The sequence below is a fragment of the Geotrypetes seraphini genome, chromosome 3, assembly GCF_902459505.1.
Source record: "Geotrypetes seraphini chromosome 3, aGeoSer1.1, whole genome shotgun sequence".
Lineage (NCBI taxonomy): Eukaryota > Metazoa > Chordata > Amphibia > Gymnophiona > Dermophiidae > Geotrypetes > Geotrypetes seraphini.
This window is the reverse complement of record NC_047086.1, coordinates 1,923,169-1,949,481: the sequence shown is the minus strand read 5'-3', so window position 1 is coordinate 1,949,481 and position 26,313 is coordinate 1,923,169. Positions and strand designations below refer to the sequence as shown.

Sequence of the window (26,313 nt, the reverse complement as noted above, 5' to 3'; positions counted from 1 at the left end):
TGCCCACTCCCTCCTGCCACCGGATGCAGACGCCCCCTCCTTGTCTCCAGTCCCTCTCCGTGCCTTTAAAAGTTGGGAGCAGGAGGGGTGCTCAGTCCCTCCTGCTCCAGAGGCCTCCAATGATAAACTGTGGGCCTTAGGTCTCGCCCTGGTGCATCATGTAATGGATGGGGAGTGGCCTAAGGCCCTGATTGGCTCAGGTGCCTCAGGCTCCTCCCTTGGGAGAGGCCTGAGGCGCCTGAGTCAAACAGGGACGCCTCCAGAGCACGAGGGACTGAGCACCCCTCCTGCTCACAACTTTTAAAGGTACGGGGAGGGTGTCTGCGTCCGGTGGCAGGAGGGAGTGGGCATCCCTCCTGCCATTTGTTTGGGGGGAGGGAAGGAAGGAATCGGCCCGATGGCAGAAGGAAGTCAGCATCCCTCCTGTCATTAGTTTGCGGCATCAGTGAGTGATGGTGGTGGTCTTTTTTTTTTTTTTGTTCAGAGGGGGGCACTTTGTTGGGTGGGGGGCTTTTTAAATTTTATTTTTTTGGGGGGCAGATATTTTGCAGGTGTAATACACGCAAAATATCAGTGCCATAAAAAAAAGAAAAAAAACCCAAAAACAGACAGGCCTGTCGGTAACACAGTTACCACAACAAAACAAAAAAAGAGGGACACAGTTATCGACAGGTCTACCACAGTCGGGTTTTACAATCATAAAACCCAATGCAAAATGCCCAAGCAATTGTTAGTGAATCAACGCTTGGCTATTTTGCATGGGGTTTTACTTATTTGCTTGGGTGGATCGGATAGGAGATTCATCGGACAGCAGTTTAGTGAATCAGGTCGGGGAGCAGGAACGATTGTAAAACCGGTTTTGCGACCATCGTTACAGGATCGGTAAGTTTAGTGAATCTAGTCCATAGTGCTTTCGTATGAACTGACGAGCTGCAGCACAGCCCACTGATACAGGAGGTGGAGCTGAAAAGAATGTGAATGAAGCCTTCTATAATCCATTGCTTCAAGACTCATCTGCCTTTCTACTACAAAGATTATCATCAAGATAAGAATTGAATCTTCCCTTATTTTTAAGTCAGATTTTCTCTATTTTTTGTTTACGCACTTTAGTGCAGTAATGTTTTCAGACTTTAGTTCTTATGTCAAAGACAGAAGCATTTTTGCACTTTATGAAAACAATGATGATTGGTCTGCTAGCTCACTGTTATCATTGTTAAACTTGCATGGGGAGGTGTCTAAAAATACTAAAACCTTTTTCAGCGCTCAATTAGCATAAAAATAGTGAATTTTTCATTTCAAAACATTTTGAGATACACTCATGGCAATAAGCACATTTTGCAGCATTAAAATTTTCAGTTACAAATTCCATAGGGCAGTAAAGCCATAGAACTGTAGGGCCCATATATATATTACATTTACTGCCCCACAAAAAGTGGCATTAAGCCATGAGCTGCGTCTGTTTGCAGTATTACAAACTCCTTTCTGCAAATGACTTAGCTGCTTCTCCAGCCTTTTGTGGAATTTTGTGATCTGGAGATAGAGAGGACAATGTTGTTAGACTGGCTCAGTCTCAAAGTGAGTATACAGGGCACACTCCCTCCCATTGTCTTTGCTCCCTAGGAAGAATCTCTCCCATGTCAGTACACAATATACTTATTAATCTTGCTGTGCTCTCGATTTCCTCCCATCCCCAGTCTGCTCCTTTCCTCCCACAATACCCCATGTCCAGATACATGAAAAGGACTTCCCACTGATCCCTCTGGCACTGGGCTATGAGTATAGAATTGACCCAAAAGCCCAATCTCTACCTTAAGAATTATTTTATGTAAAGAGGAAACGCAGTTTTTGCATTGCTGCTCTGTAGGAAAATGATCCTGCCTGGTATTCAATCACATATTTCTTGTTTATATAAATAGATTTTAAAAACCCTCAAACCAAGAGAACCAGGAAACAAAGCATTAATTTGCTAAAGCTGTCCATAGAAAGTGCATATAAGTGTCAGATAGACCTCCTGAAGTACATCTATGTGCAGTCTGTGGTCTGCAGGGCACCAGCACTAGGGCCAGCTAAATGTTCTCCCTGTAATCTGGAAGAACTTTTGATTGAAAGGGTGGAAAAACTTGTGCAGCTTGGCGATAACAGCTGGGTTCACTTCTGGATGTGTGCGTCCCTTACTACCTGCCAGGCACTTGTTGAAGACAATGTTGAACCGCAAGCAAAAGAAGCCACGAGTGGCATTGAAGTACAAGTTGTATGGACTGATTCTAGGGGGGAGGTTGAGGAAACTCTCCACCAGCTGCAGTTCAAACAATGGCTCTGTGATGAGCCGGTCTCCATCTATAATATGAAACTGCTCAATAGGGAAGTACTTCAGCCACCGCTCTAGATGTTTGGTATATATGCTGGTTCTCACAGCTTTGTACTTAGTGTTCACTTCACAGCTCTTGGCATCCATGGCCAGCTTTTCAAATTTGTAATAAGTCTTGTTCTTCCGTTCCTTGCCCTCCAGGACCTGTGTATAGTCAGAGATGGCCCTGGTTGTTGGTTCACGAACAATGATCAAAAGTTTGACAGATGAATTCATTTTGTAAATGCGTTCAGGGACGTCCTCTGTGATGAAGTACGCTGGGCTCTTCTCAATCGTAATCTGGTGAGGGTAAGAGAAGGGCATCTTTCTCCGATACCACTCCATGCCCTTGCCATAATTCTCCTCATTGTCAAAAAAGTGGATTTCTTGGGAGGCTTTCACCACTGCAGGGTGGAGGTTCAGCATCTCCAGCAGGGCCCGGGTGCCCCCTTTCCTTACCCCAATGATAATGGCTTTAGGTAGCTGCTGCACAAGGGAATGGAGCTGGATCTGCTCCTGGCTGATGTTGCCCTTGTGGAATTCATTTAAGAGCCCCTTCTTGGACTGCAGGGCACGTAGTGGAATCTGGTCCTCGTGAGATCCTAGATGACCATCCATAGGACTGAGAGGCTGCAATCTGCAATTAGTAGAAAGACAATGTAAAAAGAGTAACAATTGATTTAAAATGTAGCTTAAATTCTAAATTACAATGACCCAGAATGGTAGAGAACCAAGAAATGAAGACAAAAAAACTGGCTGGAATAAGGGGCAAAATCCTGCAGGTGATCAGTCTATTACCACTACTTATCATTTCTATAGCACTGATAGATGTATGCAGCGCTGCACATTAAACACGTAAGAGGCAATTCCAGGAAGTGTCATTGGCTAGAACATTGAAATGATCAGGATGACAAGATGCAACTACTAGACCTTATCTGGTAGAACAGTGTTTCTCAACTCAGTCCTGGAGTATCCCTTTGCCGATCATTAAAATTTTGGAGTACACAATGTTATCTCAGGTAAACTTTGTGGTCAAGAAAGGTTTCACTATGTTCTGGAAACTTAAATCAATCAGGTCGTATTTTGACGACTTTCCCTTTCAATTATTAGTGCAATCTCTTGTACTTAGCATTTTAGATTTTTGCAATTCAGTAGAATCTCAGTTATTTGGCACCTATGGGGATTGGTGGATGCTGGATAAGTGTAGTTTCTTGTTATTTGAGAGTTAATTTAAAAATAGTTGTGTCTCCCTTCCCACCTCACTATCATCCCCCCACCCCCAGCATCTTTTTTCCTTCTTTCTTGGTCACTTTCTCTCTCCCCTTCTCCCCCCCTGCCATACTCAAAGTAGCAGAGCCAGTCCTAACAACCCCGTCCTTCCATTCCCAAAGCAGTAGAGCTGGTCCTGACAACACATCTCCTTCCCTCACTCACCCAATGCTGTATTGGTAGCTGGCAAACAAAGGAAGCACTGGTAAACAGGCAGCTTTTGGCCAGCCCCAGCAGATTGTGGTCTCTGGACACTCATGAGGGAACATTCAGCAGTGACTGGCTGTTCTGTCTGCAGCTTCAGTTCCTGCAGAGATTCAATATTAAATCCATAAGGCGCATGGGCTTAAAGAATCTGCATACTGTGGGGTTCACATAGGCTCCACATAGGTCCGGAGCCTGGATTTCTGCCTGATTTGCCACATCTATGGCCGCCACAGCAAAAGCAGCAGAATGGAAAGAGTATATGGCACAACTGGCATATTCCCTGGTACCTCCACAGGGAGACAAGAAGGTAGACCCTGGTCCCTTGGAGCAGGGATCCCTGTGACCAGCTCCGAGGCCAGTGGAAGGGAAACAGGCAGAGACTTTTAAACTAAGTACGCCTGATAAAACATATTCACAAATTCCGGGGGAAAACAATTCCCCGTGGCAGGAGCCAACTTGTGTGCCTCAGATTTGGAATGCTTAGAAGATATATAAGGTTTATCGCCAGAGCCATACTTGCAGTTCTCTGAAATGCTGCCAGCGTACTCCCCAAGGCCCCCTGACACCAATTTTGCGGGAGTCTGGGCATAAAGCACTTGAAGATCTTCCCCAGAGGTCAAGGGCACCACATTTGAGCAAATCTCATCCTCCCAGCAGGCCGCAGCATACATGGAACATGGCTGCACAACTGACAGCCATCCACTGCAAATGAGGCGTGAATCCATCCCATCCTGTCCTGGGGAGGTCATCTATGTGGTTTTCTGTTTAAAATGAAGCTGGAAAGTATGAAAAATAACTTTAATATGAAATCTGAAAAAATCCAAAATGGCCACAGAAGCCCTGTTTTGACTAAAAATAGCCTGGGAAAACCACAGAAAACCCTTAAAATAGAGATTTTAGGATTAGGGCATGCAGGAAAACCACCTAAAACCCCCTTTTTAAAGACTCCCCAAAATCTCTGATTCAAGCTGTAAGCTGGTTCTCATATAAACATGCGCTGACAGCAAATTGCAACATTTACTCACAGGGCTGAAACTTTAGGGAGATCCTTTGCCTCAGTGAAATGGAAATCTGGAGTTCAAGTCTTCTGACTGCCCCACCGGCTTAACCACCACGGCCGGAGATCTCCGCCACCATGAACACGTCACGCAAACGCCTGGTGGAGGAATTCAGTCTGGCTCCAATCCTGGTTGTGCCTCCATGGAACTGTTCAGCCTGCGTTACACCCAGCTAGCAGATGAACTTGGAGTGAGCTAACTCCCAAGGGAAAGTTGCGGAGCCCCAATCTGATGTGCAGATCCATGGAACCTCCCTGAAGCAGATGTTCTCCAACATCGCACCCAGTAGTCCGCTCCCACGGGGGGCCCCCAGATCACAGACCAGAGCCCTAACTGAGATCAACCCTACCTGCGTACGTTCCGGTTCAGCAGGAACTTGTCCAACCTTGTCTTGAATCCCTTGAGGGTGTTTTCCCCTATAACAGCCTCCAGAAGAGCATTCCAGATTTCCACCACTCTCTGGGTTAAGAAGAACTTCCTTTCGTTTGTACGAAATCTATCTCCTTTTAACTTTAGAGAGTGCCCTCTCGTTCTCCATACCTTTGAGAGGTGAACAACCTGTCCTTATCTACTAAGTCTATTCCCTTCAGTATCTTGAATGTTTCAATCATGTCCCCTCTCAGCCTCCTCTTTTCAAGGGAGAAGAGGCCCAGTTTCTCTAATCTCTCGCTGTACGGCAATTCCTCCAGCCCCTTAACCATTTTAGTCACTCTTTTCTGGACCCTTTCGAGTAGTACTGTGTCCTTCTTCATGTACGATACAATAATCAATTTCTCTTTGATATGAGTTAGGCTTATATAGTAGTTTGCCTAGCCTGGTCCAGTGTTAGGACACTGGTTGCCAGCAGTTACCTTCTGGTGAAGAGTAACTGCTGGATGGAAAAAGTTGTAACCAAATCAAAACTGTCGCACCAGGTGGAATATTTTTTTTTTTTTTAATTTATTTATTTATAAATTTTAAAATTTACATACAGAAAGTTAGTTAGGTAGGACATTACTATTTCAAAAGTATAAAGCATTTTACACCTTGAAATTCTTTACAACAAAAGAAGAAAATATATTTTAACTAACAAAACTCAAGTCCTCAATATTGGGATCCAAGATTTCACATAAGCAAGAAATTAAGGAAAATTATAATTCTATTTAGAATATGCCATATATAGTGCTGAGATAGGAGTAACATTTTAAACTATAGAGCACTTGATTTTCCCTCTTCCATTCGGGACAGGGCCAAGAAAGCAGTTAACTGTTGAGGTTCAAAGAAAACATATTTAAAGAGCGGTGGCAAGAATGTCTCAAGTAAAATGTAGCCCCCAATAAGATGACCCCAGGTCTCAAAGGAAGAAATTCTCGATGACATTTTTGAGTCTCTCTTGAAAGGTCAGGAAACATTTGAATTTTACATCCAAGAAAATCCTGAGGCAGTGGATACCATTACGGAGAGCAAGGAGGCAGAATCCCCTTTTCAGGGAGTATCTGCAGGAGAAGCTGGAGTCAGTTCAGCAATCTACCCCTCAACCCCCCAAACTCCCCCTCCCTTCTACCCTCTCTTCTCCATTCTGATCCCCTACTTAAATTGCCGTATTGTATTGTCCAAATGTACTCCACTGTGAATGTTTGCTTGTAGGTCGTCCTGAGCTACTGGGAGGACGGGATAAAAATCTAAATAAATAAATAAATTGACCCAGATGGAACAAGACCAGGGAAACTCTACACAAAACAAAAGTTTTCAGTTTGGGAGAAGCCCCCTCAGGTGACTTTGGACTCTCTATGGGATTTAGTCACTAACTTTTCTAAGATTATCAGCCCCAATTTCCAATATATAGAGAATAAACTGATTCAACATATTAAGGAGCTTAAGGATTTAAAAGAAGATTAGTCGAGTTCAAAATCTTGTATTCAAAAGCTTGATCAAGATTTAATCGCATCTAAACAACTACAAGAGACCCTAGTCAAGGATAATGTGAACCTTAGAATAATTCTCAAAATAATAACTTGAGACTTATTAATTTTCCTAGATTACCAATGGTAACCTCTAGGGAGATGCTTAAGAGATATTTGGTAGAAGTATTACAAGTTCCAGAAGAAACTTTACCAAGTTCAAGTTTCAAGTTTATTAGGATTTTATATACCGCCTATCAAGGTTATCTAAGCGGTTTTTACAATCAGGTACTCAAGCATTTTCCCTCATTTTCTCAAGTGTATTATCTACCAAATAAAAATGGGCCTCAAGCACAGTTCAAACCAGGCCAAGCACAACTGAATGTATCTGAAATACTGGAATCGTAATTTCTTCCACTTTGATTTTAACAGTAGCTCTCTCAATAGATAAAGCATGGTTATTGAGGCTTTTCTTTCAAAAGAAACAGGTGGAATACATTTTTTGTGTCTAATGTTTTTGTGTCTACGATATGTTGAGTTTGTATTTATTTATTGCTTTCTGCTCTTTCTCCATTTCCTTTCCAGTCGTCTGCATAGCTGTTATTGAAAAATCTGTAAATTTGTTTCTATATGTATTGTTAATATTCTGAAGAATGATTTGTAGTTTTTTGGTTTTGTTTTTGCTTTATGTACGTTTATTTGGAAACCGTTGTGACTCCAGACGGTATATTAAGTTTTTAAATAAATAAATAAAAATTTTATGGTAAAAATGCTAAAAGGGAACTTTAAAACAATCCAAGAATGTAACACCTTTGAAATCAAAATAAGATATTTTGACACCTACCAGGCAGGACTTAACAGAGATCTGGGCTTTCTTTCTCACTATAAAAACATTTAAAACTGCTCCTGCCCACTATCTCACCCCTCCCTCCCTCTTCCTGTCCCTAAACTATTTTACTCATATCTACTGATATTTGTCTACATTTGTTTCTTTCTGATCTGAAGAGGGAAGATTACCTTCATCATCATAAAATGCAATACAAAAGGTATCACCTTATATCCTTTGGTTTTGGTTTTATTTCTATATATGACTTTGAAAAGTGGACTAACATGGCCACCACAGCATTTCACTCCATTCTACTCGAATGCAGCTCTGTGCCCACTGTGGATGCCAACTATTTGCTTGCACTTAACATTAAAACAATGCAGAGTCAGGATTCCAGGCAACATAATTTAACTCCAGTCATTTTTGTGAAGTATTATTGAATGGTGTCCTTTTCTGACTTGATTTCATTTTTTTTGTAAGCTGTAAACCACTTAGACCTATTTGCTTAATAAGGCCGATATGTGTTTATTTAAAATTTTATATACCATTTACCTCTGCTAAGACCTATAGCAAACTTCAACAAACATAAATAATGTTGGTAGTTTTGTTTTCCTTAGCTTGTGAATATAAATTGCATTTTTTTTCTCTTGGGGCAACTGCCAGATTAGTGGTTAGGGCCCTCTCTTTTGGGTGCCTCTTTTTAGAGGACTGTCCAGGTGCCTGGCAGTTTGTCTGGGTTTTAGAAAGCCTTAACGAGCTCCAGTCGCAGCTGGAGGGCTTCTGAGATTGCACAGGTAACATCACACACATCCACGCATGCTCCAGACCCTCCAGATGCAGCCGGAGCTCGTCGGGGAAGAAGAGAAGAAGCTTTTAGAGGGCGGGGCAGGGTCACCGCGTGTGCGGGTCACCGAACTGGATGGACCAATGGTCTGATTCGGTGGAGGCATTTCTTATGTTCTTATGTGTCCGGGGTTTTGCAGAAATCTGGTAAGCCTAGATAGGGTGTCACCTCATTCATTGTCTCAGGCAGCACACTGCCATGAGCTGTTGCTGAGGTAAGTGCTATCAGTGGAGAGGGCCAAGAGGATAATATTTATGCCATGGCAGGGGGGGGGGATAAGTGCTACCTCTGGGGAAGGAGGAAGGGTGACTAGGAAAAAAATAATGTCAGTAAGGAGGGGAGGGGGAGGGAGGAAAATGTGCTGCTTGAGGATATCCACAGGAAAAAAAGGGTGCCTGTTTAGGGTAATCAGGGGGTGGATATTTTTATCTATCAATGTGGCATAGTGTGAGGAATTGCTGGTAAGTGGGGGAGAAAGAACTGGGATTTGGAGAAGGCGAAAAAGGAACAGGCCTAGGGATAGTGAACTCTCCCCTTGATAATTTGTGAGGGGGGCATAATGAGAGACATTTCCCATCTGTTTAAAAAATATACCTCACTGCTTCATCTGCAGTCTGGTATGTATGTGTTGTAGCCATAATGGATCTACTGTATATGGCAGCTAATGCACAAGATTGGACTAATTTTCAGAATTTTGAGTTCACACCAGGTGAAGTTTACAGTGAACTGGCAAGACTCAAGGTGAACAAAGCCATGGGACCAGACAATTTGCACCCAAGAATGCTCGGAGAATGAGCGATGTCCTGGCGAAACCGTTGGCTGAGCTATTCAATCTCTCCCTAAGTAAGGGGAAAGTTCCCCTGGATGGAAATTAGCTAATGTCGTTCCTCTGCATAAAAAGGGTTGCAGGGCAGAGGCTGCGAATTATAGACTGGTGAGTCTCACATCAATAGTGTGCAAACTCATGGAAACACTAATTAAAAGCAAATTGGACACGATCTTGAATGAAGGGAATCTTCGGGATCCCAGTCAGCATGGATTCACCAAGGCTAGGTCCTGCCAATCCAATCTCATCAGCTTCTTTGACTGGGTAACAAGAAAGTTGGACTTGGGAGAGTCTTTGGACGTCGTGTACCTGGACTTCAGGAAAGCTTTTGACAGTGTCCCACACCGCAGGTTGCTAAGCAAGATGGAATCGATGGGGTTAGGAGAGACACTAACTGCATGGGTCAATGATTGGCTGAGTGGCAGACTTCAGAGGGTGGTGGTTAATGGTACCCTCTCTAAAACATCGGAGGTGACCAGTGGAGTGCCGCAGGGCTCGGTCCTGGGTCCACTCCTTTTCAACATATTCATAGGGGATCTGACTCAAGGGCTTCAAGGTAAAATAACACTATTCGCCGATGACGCCAAACTATGTAATATAGTAAGTGAATGCAGTTTACAGAATTATATGGCGCAGGACCTGCTTACATTGGAAAGTTGGTCCTCAACCTGGCAGCTAGGCTTCAATGCTAAGAAATGTAAGGTCATGCACCTCGGAAGCGGAAATCCATGCAGGACGTACTTCTTGAATGGAGAAACTTTAACTAGGACTTCAGCAGAACGAGATTTAGGAGTAATCATCAGTGCAGACATGAAAACTGCCAATCAAGTGGAGAAGGCTTCATCTAAGGCAAGGCAGATATTGGGTTGTATCAATAGAAGTTTCGTCAGCCGAAAGCCTGAAGTCATAATGCCGTTGTACAGGGCCATGGTGAGACCTCATCTGGAGTACTGTGTACAATTCTGGAGGCCACATTACAGTAAAGATGTGCGCAGAATTGAATCGGTTCAACGGACGGCCACCAGGATGATCTCGGGGCTCAAGGGTCTCTCGTACGAAGAGAGACTGAACAAATTGCAGCTCTACACTCTTGAGGAACGTAGGAAGAGGGGAGACATGATCGAAACATTTAAGTACCTCACGGGACGTGTCGAAGTGGAAGATGATATTTTCTTTCTCAAGGGACCCTCGGCCACAAGAGGGCACCCGCTCAAACTCAGGGGCGGAAAATTCATGGCGACACCAGAAAGTATTTCTTCACAGAGAGAGTGGTTGATCATTGGAACAAGCTTCCAGTGCAGGTGATCGAGGCAGACAGCGTGCCAGACTTTAAGAATAAATGGGATACCCATGTGGGATCCCTACGAGGGTCAAAATAAGGAAATTGGGTCATTAGGGCATAGACAGGGGGTGGGTAAGCAGAGTGGGCAGACTTGATGGGCTGTAGCCCTTTTCTGCCGTCATCTTCTATGTTTCTATGTTTCTATGTAATTGATCACAAATTAAGTATCCCAGAGGTTGCATTTTGAAAACACTAATGAGTGGATGGAAGACCCAAGTCAATCCCATTGCAGTAATCAAAACCCACTAATCTATCCCCACTGCACTTCCTCTGCTATGGCTCCTCCAGGTCGGTAGTTCTGTTAATAAGGCCACACATTTGTACTGGTGGCTCTCTAGAATGGCGCTCTTCCATTCTCTCTGCTTCTTTCTTTTAGCAATTCAGGAAGGAAACATATGCTGTCTTACCTGCTTCATCTCCTATTTTTGCTTGTGGAAGAGTGCACTTTTGCTTTGTTGAAATACTAGTCTAACTAGGTCTTGAAACAATGGCTAAGGACTAAATTAAATTAGATGGGGGAGTGGCGATGTGGCCAGGGAATTAGGTGAAGGAACATCAAACAGGAGGATTCATGGCAAAGATGTGTCACTAAGGGGAGGGCGACCATGGCATAATGCTGTGGACAAACAAACAGGACCAAGGAATGGGAGAAAGGAGCATAGACAGTGTAGGAGAGAGCAGGGTTTCACATTCTTAAGGATGCGCACAGTGGCTTCCTTACTCACCTATCCAAGCTCCCAACTCTGGCAACTAGATAGAGTAGACTTCCAAGAGCCAGGCTGGCCAGCAGCAGGAGCCTCTGTCGCAGTGCCACTTGCTGTTTGAATAGCATGGCCCTCCATTAACCTTCAGAGCTGCACCAATCTGCAGGGCAAAACATAGACACATGAGCCAAATTCAATCATTGCACATCTGGAGGACACGTAATGAGCTCTCTGAAACTCCGACTACAACCACGGAGGTTAAGTTTGTAAATTCCCCTGAAGGGTTCATGTTGACAAATTTACAGTTACAATAGAAAATACCAAAAACCAGTCTACCTCAGTGATCAACAAGCAACTGCCCGGTCTAGAATCACAGCTCTTTACCTTTCGGACCCCTTGTACCAGAGTAGTTAATGTAGCTGGTTTTAAAAAAGGTTTGACAAATTCCTGGAGGAAAAGTCCATAGTCTGCTGTTGAGACAGACATGAGACAGTAACATGGAATGCTGCTACTATTTAGAACATAAGAAATGCCATTCACCGGATCAGACCCTAGGTCCATTCTGTCCAGCGACCCGCACACGCGGAGGCCAATCCCGGTGTTCCCTGCCAAAGACCCTGTTTACCCGTACCCCTCAATATGTTTTGCAAGAAGGTGTGCATCAAACTTGCCCTTGAATCCTGGAATGGTGGTCTCCGACACAACCTCCTCCGGGAGAGCATTCCAAGCGTCCACTCGCTGAGAGAAACAGAACTTTCTGATATTTGTCCTGGGCCTGGTGCCCCTCAGTTTCAGTCCATGACCCCTTGTCCAAGTCACATTTGACAATGTGAATAACGATGTTTTTTGCTCTAGTTTGTCGAATCCTTTTAGTATTTTGAAAGTCTCTATCATGTCCCCTCGCAGCCTTCTCTTCTCGAGGGTAAATAATCCCAGTTTTCCGAGGCGTTTTTGCCAGGTACTTGTGACTTGGATTGGCTTCCGTGAAGATGGGATATTGGGCTAGATGGACCATTGGTCTGACCCAGTAAAACACACTAGTACATACAACACACACACAGACAGCCTGCTGACAGCTTCCTTACATACTGACACAAACATTCACATACAAACTACTACGCCCTGTTCCAAAGAGATTACAAATAGAGATTGACACGGTGACAAAATTCATCACCGTCCCCGTCCCCGCGGATAACCGCAGGAAACCATCTTCATGTCATTCTTTAAGGAGAGAGGGAAGAATCAGAGTATAATTGGGCACAACCACTGACCCACAAGCTTTGCTGTGAAGAATGCTGATGTAGAAGGACCAAGGTTGAAATAGACACTAGAAAATGACATGGGATTATTTCCCACGGTTATCCACGGGGATGGGAATGGTGATGAATTTTGTCACCGTGTCATTCTCTAATTACAAACTAGTCAAGACAGACAAACTGGACAAGAAGGTGCATCAATACACTCTGCTTAGGTGTAGAAATTACAGATATTGGTGCTTGGAAGGTGGATTGGAGTTTGGCATTGAAAGCTTCTGATTACACATACAAACACTGCCACAAACATTCCTATAGAAACCTCACAACTCCCTTGCATAGACTAATACCCTAAAACACATTCACACTGACACAAACACCCAGAGATGGATCACAAGTTTGTAAGTTCATGAGCCAAGTACCTAATTTTACTATCCATCACACAAGAAATGCAATATACATACAACTGTGTAGGGGGCAGGGCTCTTCTCATTATCAAGGTGGGCCTTGCGCATCACCTTCTTATACAAGACATGGGATAAGTGGCGAAGTTCAGTTGTGGATTAGGAATTGGTTATCGGATAGAAAACAGAGAGTTGAGTTAAAAGGGGATAGATTCCGTACAAATGTAAGGAAGTTCTTCTTCACCCAGAGAGTGGTAGAAAACTGGAACGCTCTTCCGGAGGCTGTTATAGGAGAAAACAAAGTTAGACAAGTTCCTGTTGAAACAGAACGTACGCAGGTAAGGCTAGTCTCAGTTAGGGCACTGGTCTTTGACCTAAGGGCCACCGCAGGAGCGGACTGCTGGGCATGATGGACCACTGGTCTGACCCAACAGCGGCAATTCTTAGGTTCTTATGTCCTTTTTCTCAATGGAGGAGAGTAAACCGTGGAGTACCATAGGGATCTGTACTGGGACTGGTGCTATTTAACTTATTTATAAATGATCTGGAAATTGGAATGACGAGTGAGGTGATTAAATTTGCAGATGACATTAAACTGTTCAAAGTTGTTAAAATGCATGCGGATTATGAAAAATTACAGGTAGACCTTTGGATATTGGAAGACTGGGCAACCAGGTAGCAGATGAAATTTAATGTGGACAAATGCAAAGTGAGGCACATTGGGAAGAATAACCCAAATCACAGTTACCAGATGCTAGGGTCCACCTTGGGGGTTAGTGCCCAAGAAAAAGATCTGAGTGTCATTATAGACAATACGATTAAACCTTCCGCCCAATTTGCAGCCATGGCCAAAAAAGTATACAGGATGCTAGGAATTATTTAAAAAGGGATGGTTAACAAGACTAAGAATGTTATAATGCCCCTGTATCACTCCATGGTGTGATCTCATCTGGAGTATTGCATTCAATTCTGGTCTCCTTATCTTAAGAAAGATATAGTAGTGCTGGAGAGAGTTCAAAGAAGAGCAACCAAGATGGTAAAGGGGATGGAACTCCTCTCGTATGAGGAAAGACTAAAACGGTTAGGGCTCTTCATCTTGGAAAAGAGACGGCTGAGGGGAGATATAATTGAAGTCTACAAAACCCTGAGTGGAGTAGAACGGGTACAAGTGGATCGATTTTTCAGTCCGTCAAAAATTATAAAGACTAGAGGAAGTTGCGGGCACTCATGAAGTTTCTAAAAACTTAAAGTGACAATTCACTTGTCAAACTGTCCTTGCCGGGCTCTATGGATGATGTCAACCATATGTGAGTATATCTGCCTGCTGTGTCCAGATAACACCTGTTTCGGTAAGTAACTGTGCTTTCTCCCCCACAGACAAATGGAACTAATGAAAACACTAAAACACATCCCCCCCCCCAAACACTTATAGTGATATAAACACACAGGCACATACACAATATACCTATACACACTGACACAAACGCCCCACAATACTCATGTACCCCCTTCCCACCTCATATAGACTGACACCAACACCCCCAGAGTTCCATTATGTATAGTGACATACGGCCTCTTTTACAAAGCCACACTAGTGACTGCGCTGCGCTAACGGCCCCGAAGCCCATAGAGATTTAAAGGACTTCGGGGCTGTTGCCGCGCGGCAGCCACTAGTGTGGCTTTGTAAAAGAGGCCAATAATTAGAGCCTCACATTCTTACACCCCAATCCACTGATAAAAACACAAACCCACCCAACCCATATAAACACATAGAAGCACATACCCCAACCCCTTCATACACTGATCTAAATAAACACACACACTTTAACAGATTCACCCACCACAGATATACTGTCACATGTTCATGCTAAAAACATCCTAGTTATAGGACGAGATAGAAATAAGAGTAACACCACAAACTGTCTGAGTGGTTAGAGATGGGACAGTACTTTTCTTACATTCCCTGAGCTGAATGCACTGTAAAAGCAATGCTTTCTGCTGGGGTCTCTAAAATTAAGGATTTTCACCTAGTAAATTGCAACTGTGCCATAATGCATTGCTTCTAATATTGAACAATGGGTATAGAGTTTGCTGAGTCAGGAATTGGAAAAGACAAGGAGCGAACTCTCACAGCCTGAGTTAAAAGGGGGTTTTTTAAATTGGGTTATTTAAATATTACCCATAAGAATTGTCGCTGCTGGGTCAGACCAGTGGTCCATCGTGCCCAGCAGTCTGCTCACGCGGCGGCCCTCTGGTCAAAGACCAGTGCCCTAACTGAGTCTAGCCTTACTTGCATACGTTCCGGTTCAGCAGGAACTTATCCAACTTTGTCTTGAATCCCTGGAGGGTGTTTTCCCCTATGACAGACTCCGGAAGAGCGTTCCACTTTTCTACCACTCTCTGGGTGAAGAAGAACTTCCTTATGTTTGTACGGAATCGATCCCCTTTTAACTTTAGCGAGAGCCCTCTTGTTCTCCCTACCTTGGAGAGGGTGAACAACCTGTCTTTATCTGGTTGACAAAGTGATCTTATAACAAACACATCTCAATTTGAATAATACCTTTGTCATTTCTGGTAGAAAACGGAAGGATGATCAAATTTTTTCAGTTTAATTATCAGATGCACTGCAGAATTTGGGATAATTTGTAACTTTTGGAAATTTTTATAGGAACCTGCTAAGTATATTATTGCAATAATCTAGGATAAAATAGATTGTACAGTAGTTGAAACAGATAAGGTTCAAAATAAGAACAAATGAACATTAACTTCCTTGTTAAAGTACCAAAATCTGCTTGTGATTTCATTGATAACTTCCAATCTAAAATTTTTATTGTCAGAATAATGATGTAATTAATACCATTTAACTGTAACTTTTATTCATCTATCTTATTACTAGAAGCCAAGACAACTCTAGTTTTTTCGTTATTTAATTTTAACTTAAAATCGGTCATCCAATTATGGATCAACAGTAAAACCTTTTCTATCCAAGATACTTCAAAAGGGATATTTGAGGAACAGGGAATATCAAGATAATATCATTTGTATAAATATATTTCCCTTGGTGCAGGATAGCAAAATTTTAATAAACTTGTAAGACTTGTAATTCAGTTACCCCCTTTTCTACTAATGCATAGCGCGGGTTTTAGCACTGGCAGCAGTGGTAACTTCTCCGACGTCACAGCAGTTACCGCCGCTGCTTTCTGTCACTGTACTTCCAACAAGAATCCATCAGGGGTGCAGAACTTGTAAAAATTTCCTCCTATTGGTTTTAAAAGTATTTCCCTGTAACTTAATCGCATGTCCCTTAGTCTGTAATTTTTGACAGAGTGAAAAATCGATCCACTTGTACATGTTCTACTCCACTCAGGATTTTGTAGACTTCAGTCATATCTCCCCTCAGCCGTCTCTTTTCCAAGCTGAAGAGCCCTAACCTTTTTAGTCTTTCCTCATACAAGAGGAGTTCCATCCCCTTTACCATCTTGGTCGCTCTTCTTTGAACCTTTTATAGCACCACTATACCTTTCTTGAGATAAGGAGACAAGAATTGAACGCAATACTCCAGATGAGGTTGCACCATGCTGTAATACAGGGGTATTATAGCATTCTTAGTCTTGTTAACCATCCCTTTTTTAATAATTCCTAGCATCCTGTTTGCTTTTTTTGGCCGCCACCGCACATTGGACAGGTTTCATTGTATTGTCTACGATGATAACCAGATCCTTGGGCGCTAACCCCCAAGGTGGACCCTAGCATCCGGTAACTGTGATTTAGGTTATTCTTTCTAATGTGCATCACTTTGCATTTGTCCACATTAAATTTCGTATGCCATTTGGATGCCCAGTCTTCCAATTTCCAAAGGTCCGCCTGCAATTTTTCAAAATCCACAATTTTGAACAGTTTAGTGTCATCTGCAAATTTAATCACTCGTCATTCCGATTTCCAAATCATTTAAAATAAGTTCAACAGCACTGGTCCCAGTACAGACCCCTGTGGCACCCCACTGTTTACTCTCTTCCATTAAGAAAAATGAGCATTTAACCCTACCCTCTGTTTTCTATCCGATAACCACTTCCTAATCCACAACTGAACTTTGCCACCTATCCTATGAGTTTTTAATTTTTTCAGGTGCGTCTCATGAGGAACTTTGTCAAAAAGCTTCTGGAAATCTAGATACACTAAATAAACTGGATCACTTTTATCCACATGGTTATTTACACCTTTAAAGAAGTCAAGCAAATTTGTGAAGCAAGATCTCCCTCGGATGCACCCATGCTGACTCCATCTCATTAAATCATGTTTGTCTACGTGTTCCACAATTTTATTTTTTATAATTGTTTTTACCATTTTGCCCAGCACTGAAGTGAGCCTTACCGGTCTGTAATTTCCCAGATCTCCCTTGGAGCCCTTTTTAAACGTGTTATTTCCACCCTGGGATGTATACCATCCGATCCAGGTGATTTATCACTTTTTAACTTGTCGATTTGGCTTAGTACATGTTCTAGATTCACCGAGATTTCTTTCAGTTCCTCCACATCATCACGCTTGAAAACCATTTCCGGTTCAAGTAGATCTCTTACATCTTCTTCCGTAATCAAAGAATTCATTCAGTCTTTCCGTTATGGCCTTATCCTTCCTGAGCACCCCTTACACTCCTTCATCATCCAGTGGTCCCACAGATTCCCTCACAAGTTTTCTGCTTCTGATGTACCTAAAAAAATTGCTGAGTTTTTGCCTCTTTTGCAAGTTTCTCTTCATATTCTTCCTTAGCTGTCTTTATCAATGCTTTGCACTAACTTGCCAATGCTTATGTTTCTTCTTATATGTGCTCTACATTCCTTGGGATCTGAGAATCAGTACCATGAGATCATTACACACAGACTCCAAGATCTTCTTGCAGGTTGGTGCATGGCTGGCTCTCTCTCACTCTCATCTAACTTCTGCATCTCAAATGTGGTTTTAAGCAAGCATGATTTTAGTCACCTTAAGCGAGGATACCTGAAGGTGTAAAGGATTGAAATGGAAACCAAATGCTAATTTCTTTCCCCACACTGAGAATCGCAGCAAGCAAAGAGAAAGAGCTGCTTTTAGTGAACAGTTTTCAATGGCTAATTTTCAAAGAGAAAGCGGAAGTCCCTGACCTTCCTTTAAAATGTATCTGCAATATGTGCATTAAAATCAACTGTATAATTGATGATGACACAGAAATAGCCCCTGAAGAGGAGATCAGTGGGTGCAGACTGGGGAAATTCCTTGTTATATTCATACATTTGTCTGATAGAGATTTTACGGAGCTCTGTGCAGCTGTTTATTTGGCAAATCTAGTGTCGGATCTGGGGTGCTGTGGTCACTGAGGGACAATGTGTCTCACGTGTCTCAGTGTGAAGCACAGCTGTAAAGACTGCAATTATCCTATTAGCTTTGGTCCTCATTACTGTCAAACACCATATAATTAAAATGTTTTTTGGATTAGAGAACAACAACAATCTACTCATGAACTCTGAAGAAGAATATTTCAGCCTCTTCCAATCAATCGCACCTTACAGAGTTTCAGCCCATTTAGGGAAGATTCTCAAATGTTCACAGTAAAATCCGACTGGCGGTTGTCACGGATGCTACTGTAACGATTTCAAAAAGGCAAGACATTATTTTAAAAATGCACATGTAAATGAGGTTTGAAGAGGGTCAATTGCTGGTGATAGTGATCAGCACATGCGCAGAATAAATGCGTGCAAAAAAAAGACCCCAAATTGAACATAAGAACAGCCTTCCTGGGTCAGACCAATGGTCCATCAAGCCCAGTAGCCTGTTCTCACAGTGGCCAATCCAGGTCACTAGTATTTGGCCAACACCCAAGGAGTAGCAAAATTCCATGCTAGCGATCCAATGGCTTCCCCCATTTCTTTCTCAATAACAAACTATGGACTTTTCTTCCAGGAACTTGTCCATACCTTCCTTAAAGCCAGCTTCGCTATCCGCTCTTACCACATCATCTAGCAACGTGTTCCAGAGCTTAACTATTCTCTGAGTGAAAAAAATTTTCCTCCTATTGGTTTTAAAAGTATTTCCCTGTAACTTCATCGAAGATTAGCAGGAGGGATGCATGCCCAATTCCTCCCGCTGCTGTCAAGCAACCTACCCCCCAACAGTAGGAGAAATACCCACGCTATCATGCCGCTATACCGGGCCATGAGAAAAGTGACTAAGATGGTTAAGGGGCTGGAGGAGTTGCCGTACAGCGAAAGATTAGAGAAACTGGGCCTCTTCTTCCTCAAATAGAGGAGATTAAGATGGGACATGATCGAAACATTCAAGGTACTGAAGGGAATAGACTTAGTAGATAAGGACAGGTTGTTCACCCTCTGCAGGGTAGGGAGAACGAGAAGACACTCTCTAAAATTGAAAGGGGATAGATTCCGTACGAACATAATGAAGTTCTTCTTCACCCAGAGAGTGGTAAAAAACTGGAACGCTCTTCCGGAGTCTGTCATAGGGGAAACACCCTCCAGGGATTAAAGACAATGTTAGACAAGTTCCTGCTGAACCAGAACATATGCAGGTAGAGCTAGTCTCAGTTAGGGCACTGGTCTTTGACCAGAGGGCTGCCACGTGAACGGACTGATGGACCACTGGTCTGACCAAGCAGCAGCAATTCTTATGTTCTTATGTCCATTTACTCCCACTCTCTGTTTCCTATGCTCCAGCCAGTTTTTAATCCACGTGAGTATTTCACCCTCGATTCCATGGCTCACAATTTGCCAAAGTAGTCATTCATGCGGAACCTTGTCAAACGCTTTCTGCCTGTTTACTCCCTCGAAGAAGTGCAGCAAGTTTCTCAAACAAGATCTGCCTTTGCTGAAACCGTGCTGGCTGGTCCTCATCAGACCGTGTCCGTCAAGGTGATCAATGATGCGATCCTTTATCATCGCCTCTACCATCTTTCCCGGTACCGGTATTGGTACCGAGGTCAGACTCACCGGTCTGTAATTTCCCAGGTCTCCCCTCGAACCTTTTTTGAAAATCGGCGTAACATTCGCTACCTTCCAGTCCTCCGGAATCTTTCCCCATTTGATCGACAGATTGGCTATTAGTTGAAGCAGTTCTGCTATGGTCCCTTTCAGTTCCTTGATGACTCTCGGATGGATGCCATCCGGTCCCGGGGATTTATCGCTCTTAAGTCTATCAATTTGACTGACTGTTTTAACCCTGTTTCCCGTTTTCACTTCCAGCATATAGCCTGATGGGTTTCGGTATGCTGTATATATCCTCTTTGGTAAATACAGACGTAAAAAACGTGTTCAGTCTGTCGGCGATTGCTTTGTCATCCTTTAGTGCTCCCTTTATTCCTTGGTCATCCAACGGTCCCACCGCTTCCTTCCCTTTAATATATCGAAAGAACGGCTTGAAGTTTTTTTGCCTCCTTGGCTATTTTTTCCTCGTAGTGTCTTTTGGCCCCTTTTTCCACCTGCGTTGATGTTGTTTGTGCTTATTCCAGTTTTCGTCCGTTTTTGATCTTTTCCATTCCTTAAATGAAGTTTTTTTTTTTGTCTCTGATCGCTTCCTTTACCTCTACAGTGAGCCACGCCGGTTCTTTATTCTTTTTTCTCTTTCATCCCTCGTTGATATGCGGTATAGATAGATTTTGCGCCTTGGTGACCGTATCCTTAAAAAGAGACCAAGCTTGCTCTAGCGTCTTTACAGTGTTTAAAACCAATAGGAGGAAATTTTTTTTCATTCAGAGAATAGTTAAGCTTGGAACGCTTTGCTAGAGGTTGTGGTAAGAGCGGATAGTGTAGCTGGTTTTAAGAAAAGTTTGGACAATTTCCTGGAGGAAAAGTCCATAGTCTGTTATTGAGAAAGATACGGGGAAATCTACTGCTTGCCCTGGATCGGTAGCATGAAATATTGCTACTCCTTGGGTTTTGGCCAGGTACCTGGATTGACCACTATGAGAACAGGCTAATGGGCTTGATGGACCAATGGTCTGACCCAGTTCATATGTTCTTAAAGGTCATGAGGTCTTTTTATTGCATCTTTTAACTTGGACCACTGTTTTTCCACTTCTCATATGTCTTGCCATCCAATCAGTTATTTCTTCAGGTACTCTCCCATCCTACTAAAGTCCGTACATTTGAAATCCAGGACTTTGAGTTTTGTTTGGCCATCCTCCACTTTGGCTGCTATATCGAACCAAACCTAAGATGATTGCTACTTCCCAGATGGGCCCCCACTCAGACATTATATAAAAATCTATATGACGTATAAATCCTATACGGTTTACATAACAACAGTCATAAATATTAGACTGTACATACCTGTTCAATATGTAAAAAACTTTACTATAAAATCCAGAATATCTATCTAATAAAGCATTTGCAGGTAATTACGTTGCACAATATCTCATCCTAAGAAAGCATTTACAAACTATTGCATTTTTAACATTTCTTGAAACCCAACCTGACTGCGCATAAGTGCAGAACTCCTGGCAAGACATTCCATAGCTTTACACCCCCCTCTGACAACATAGCATCGCCAGTCCTGGAATGAGAAATTGCATCCTACCACCCATCGTTTCAGACTGTTTTCTGATCTCAAACTCCTTCTGGGTTGATAAATCTCGAGAAATCCTTGCAAAACAGTAGGAAATGCCTGGTACAATATCTGATATACTATTGACAAAATTTTAAAATGCTCTCTTTGTTGGATTGGCAGCCACTTTTGAAATTAGAATTTTACATTCAAGCAATATACATGAATGAAAGTAATAATAAATCAGTAATCAAAGAAATAGAAATACAATTCTTAGACCACAATAAGGGAACCAATAAAGGAAAGAGATACATTTTAGGAAATTTAAATTAAATAAAAAGGATGTTCGGAGATTCTGGTGAAGGAATTTATGAATTCAAGAAACTGTATTTGGTAGTTCTCTTACTCTCAAAAAAAGATAATACCCAGTTAAAAAACCCAAATTATTTTGTCCACTAAGGGCTCCTTTTATCAAGGCGCGCTACGGGGGTTAGCGTGTCGGACATTTCATCACGCGCTAACCCCCGCGGCAGCCTAAAATCCTAATGCCTCGTCAATGGAGGCATTAATTACTAGCGCAGCAGGCGTTTTAACGCGCAGTAAGCCGCTACCGTGCCTTTGTAAAAGGACCCCTAAGCGTTACAAAGCATCTAGAAGAAAATTTCAAGATTTGCCGTACTGGGACATACCGAAAGTCCATCAAGCCCAGGATCCTGTTTCCAACAGTAGCCAACCCAGGTCCCAAGTACCTAGCTAGATCACAAAAGGTAAAGCAGATGTTATGCCTTTTATCCTAGGAATAAGCAATGGATTTCCCCAAGCCATCTCAATAATGGCCTATTTAGGAAATTAGCCAAAGCTTTTTAAAAACCCACTAAGCTAACTGATTTCACCATATTCTCTGGCAACGAATTCCATATTGTGTGAAGAAATATTTTCTCCTGTTTGTTTTAAATCTTCTACTTAGTAGATTCATGACATGCCCATAGTTTTGGAAAGAGAAAACACATCTAGCCTTTCCATTCCATTCTTTATTTTATAGACCTGTATCATATCACCCCTGAGTCGTCTCTTCTCCGAGCTGAAGAGCCCTTGCAGCTTTAGCCTTTTTCATAGGGAATTTGTCTCAGACTTTTTATTATTTTCATCGCACTTCTCTGTACCTTTTCTAATTCTGCTATATCTTTTTTAAGATACAATGACCAGTATTGCACACAGTATTCTAGGTGCGGCCGCACCATAGAGCAATACAAGGGCATTATAACATTTTCATCTTTGCTTTCCATTCCTTTCCTGATTTTCTTAGCCGCCACCACACACTGAGCTGAGGGCTTCAACGTATCCTCAGCGATAACACCTAGATACTTTTCCTGGACTCCTAACTTGAAACCCAGCATGATATAGCTATAGTTTGGGTTTCTCTTTCCCACATGCATCACTTTGCACTTGCTCAGTAAAAGTTCATCTGTCATTTTGATGCTCATTCTCCCAGTCTCACAAGATTCTTTTGCAATTTTTCACAATCGTCTTGTGATTTAACAACTTTGTGTCATCAGCAAATTTAATTATCTCACTAGTTACAGTATTCCCATCTCCAGATCACTGATAAATATTTTAAAAGCAGCGGTCAAAACACAGACCCCTGGGGAACCCCACTATTTACTCTTCACCTTTGACAATATTGACCATTTAAACCTACTCTCTGTCTTCTGTCTTAATCCATAATAGGGCATTTCCTCCAATCCCATGATTTTCTGATTTCCTCAAGTCTTTCATTCACCCCCTTCAAAGAAATGCAGTAGATTGGTGAGACAAGTTTTCCCTTGACTAAATAACCTATGTTGGCTCTCTCTGATTAATCTATGTTCTGTCATTTTGTTCTTTATAATAGTCTCTACCATTTTGCCCAGCACTGATGTCAGATTCACCAGTCGATAATTTCCCGGATCACTTCTAGGACCCTTTCTAAAAATTGGCGGATGCTGGATTTTAAAGAAAAATTACAAATTACTAACAATAGCTCTGTAAGTTTATTTTTTCAATTCTATTAGCACTCAGGGATGTATACCATCAGGTCCAGGTGATTTGCTACTGTTCAGTTTGTCAAACTGATCCATTACATCTTTCAGTGTTAGAGATTTGTTTGAGATAAGGAGAGAGGCTGGCAAGCAGCAGGGGCAGCGGATCCGGGGGGGGGGAGGTTGAAACGGTTACGGGAGGGAATGAGGGAGGCTGGCTTTGATGCGGCAGGAAGGGAGGGAGTTAGGCAAGTGGCTGGCTTCGGGGAAGGGGTGAGACAAAGGCTGGAAGGCAGTGGAGGGGGGACATAGGAGGGAGGCACTGGGGGCACTGAGGACATGGGAAGGAGGCACTGGGGGAACTAAGGATATAGAAAGGGGCACTAAGGACATGGGAAGGAGGCACTGGGGGCACTAAAGACATAGGAAGAAAGGAGGGAGGGAATAGAAAGGGACAATTGTTGGGCCTGAGTGCAGAAAGAAAGAAATGAAAGAAAAGATGCACAGTCAGAAGGAAACGCAACCAGAGACTCATGAAATCACCAGACAGCAAAGGTAGGAAAAATGATTTTATTTTCAACTTAGTGATCAAAACGTGTCAGTTTGGAGAATTTATATCTGCTGTCTATATTTTGCACTATATTTTGAAAATATAAATGATAATTAACATTTTCTCAGTGTATAATTTTATGGTTACCATTATGAATTAATAAGATATTACATATACATGAAAAATGAATGGAAGAAATTGGGGGCGGGGTTAGGGTGGGATCAGGGCAGGGCTAGGGCTGGACTGACAATTAATAGATGTCCCGTTTTGATGAAAAAAATAGTCATGTTAATCATAACCCCCCCACCCCCACCCCACCACCACTACCACCATAACCATTTAAGTCCTTTAGTTTATTGGAACTCATGTATTTTAAAGGTATTGAGGGATCAGAATTTAAGTGATGCAATTGAAGCTCTGTTCCTCTTATCCCATGAAGATCTTTAGCCTAGAAGAAGCCAGGAATCACCATAGGCGAAAGAGACACAAGAAGAGTGAATGTTGTCTGCTTGGAAGTAGTAATAGAGGCTGGACTCATAAAAGATATGAGCAATATGAAAAGTAAGACCACCAGAAGATGAAGATCTTATAGATATGGGCTCCCCCAGAGGAGGTTTGTGTGAACGAAACAGCTCTATAAAAGGGCACCTGGCAGAAGCCTTTTCCATAGAGGCGTACTGGTATATACAGGACGCTGGCACCTAAAAGCAGGAACACAGGTGTAGCATTTAGTATTCTATAAGGGATGTCCACCCTGAAAACACTTGCTGTGTGAGATACCGCATATATACCATCATGGTGTATGTAAAAAGTGCATCCATGTTCATGGTGATAGAGGAGTAGCATAGTACAACCCAAGATGAAATTATCTCAATAAACATTCTTATTCATGCTTGTCTATTTTTCAGGGAAAGGTCCACATTTCCTGTTTCACTGTACTGCACACACCAGATGGAAAATTACTACCCAGGGGTACATGGAGTGCTTTCTGTTGCAAAGGCTCATTGAGAGAAGCAGTCGTGTGGTAGAAATGAGCACAGTATAAACCTGTATACTCGGTTAAAACTGCATGAAAAACGCAGATCCCCTGAGTTCTGCTCAGTGATTTTTCCCTTGTTCTGTTTCCAGTGCTTCCAACTGCCACTGAAATCTCAGCTAATCACCAACATTAAAGGAAGCTGGAACCCATAGGAGAAACATCATCATCACTTCTGAATTTACAAGACAATATGCAAAGCCACACACTGCTTTTTCTAGCAAATCAAATGTCGATACACACAGAGCTATCCTTAAGGAGTGGGGTCAACCCACACCCCCTGCAACCAGCCTGAGTCTATGAAAAGGCAGCACTGCAAATATTACACCAGTCCTTACATCATACTACTCAGTGAAAAGAGACAAAAGAGTCAGAGTGCTACAAAGCCCACACAGAAACTCTCTGCTCACAAAAGGCCTGCAAAATTTGGATCGAGCTTCACTAAGTAGAGAATGATGACCCTAGAGAGGATTATAGAAATATGCAGAGAAAAAACAGACCCGAAGCTCCCAAGTACCTGGACAATGCCTGCATTACCCCAAAGAAAGAGAAATTGCAAATGCAAGAACAGCAGGTAGACAAATTTCCCAAAACTGAGAGAGAAAATCAAACAATGAGTAGTGAATCCTATGTATAATCCTGGGAAAAGGGGAAATACAAGTACACTTCTCCTTCCGTATTCACGGTTTGATTATTTGCGGTTTTTAGCTTGCTGGCTCTTCCCCCCCAATTACGTCAGCTTGCATAGAGAAATCGCTGATTCCAAGCGTTTACAGAGAAAATCGCTGATTCCCAACACTTTCGTTACCGTGCTTTGCCTCTCCTTCAGGAAGAAGCCAGGTTTCCCACCATGTTATTCGCGGTTTCACCGTATTCACTATGGTTTTTAATAGAAAACAGCGAATAACATATGAAAAAGTTATTTGCGGTTTTTCTGTATTTGCGGGTCTGTTAATCCCCTATCGCAGCAAATACGGAGGGAGAAGATGCTACACAAATTCCCAGGGCTGACATATTCAACTCATTAACCAAAAGTCAACTTGTTTTCTCCCTTTATTGTCTGGTGTCTCAGGCTCTGCAGTTTACAGGGCTGAGCTGTCATTTTCCCTGTAGGGATCAGCTGAAGTCATGGCTTCTCCCACACTGGAGACTCTCTCTCTCTGGCATTTGGGTCAAACAGAGCCTGGAATCTTTCATTACTACTTGGGGATCATGGGTCAGTT

General features: G+C 42.5%; 1 protein-coding gene across 2 annotated transcripts in view; it reads right to left on the bottom strand.

Annotated features, from left to right (window-relative positions):
• Positions 1–643: 643 nt before the first annotated feature.
• The window catches only part of HS3ST5 (heparan sulfate-glucosamine 3-sulfotransferase 5), a 147,732-nt gene continuing 122,062 nt past the window's right edge, over positions 644–26,313 (bottom strand). For both annotated transcript variants that reach the window (XM_033938651.1, XM_033938652.1), the window contains 2 exons: positions 11,325–11,463; positions 644–2,984 (listed from right to left, as the gene is read on the bottom strand). In XM_033938651.1, coding sequence (XP_033794542.1) covers positions 2,057–2,984; positions 11,325–11,431 — 1,035 coding nt within the window. In that variant the 5' untranslated portion in view covers positions 11,432–11,463 and the 3' untranslated portion in view covers positions 644–2,056. The remainder of the gene's footprint in view (positions 2,985–11,324; positions 11,464–26,313) is intronic.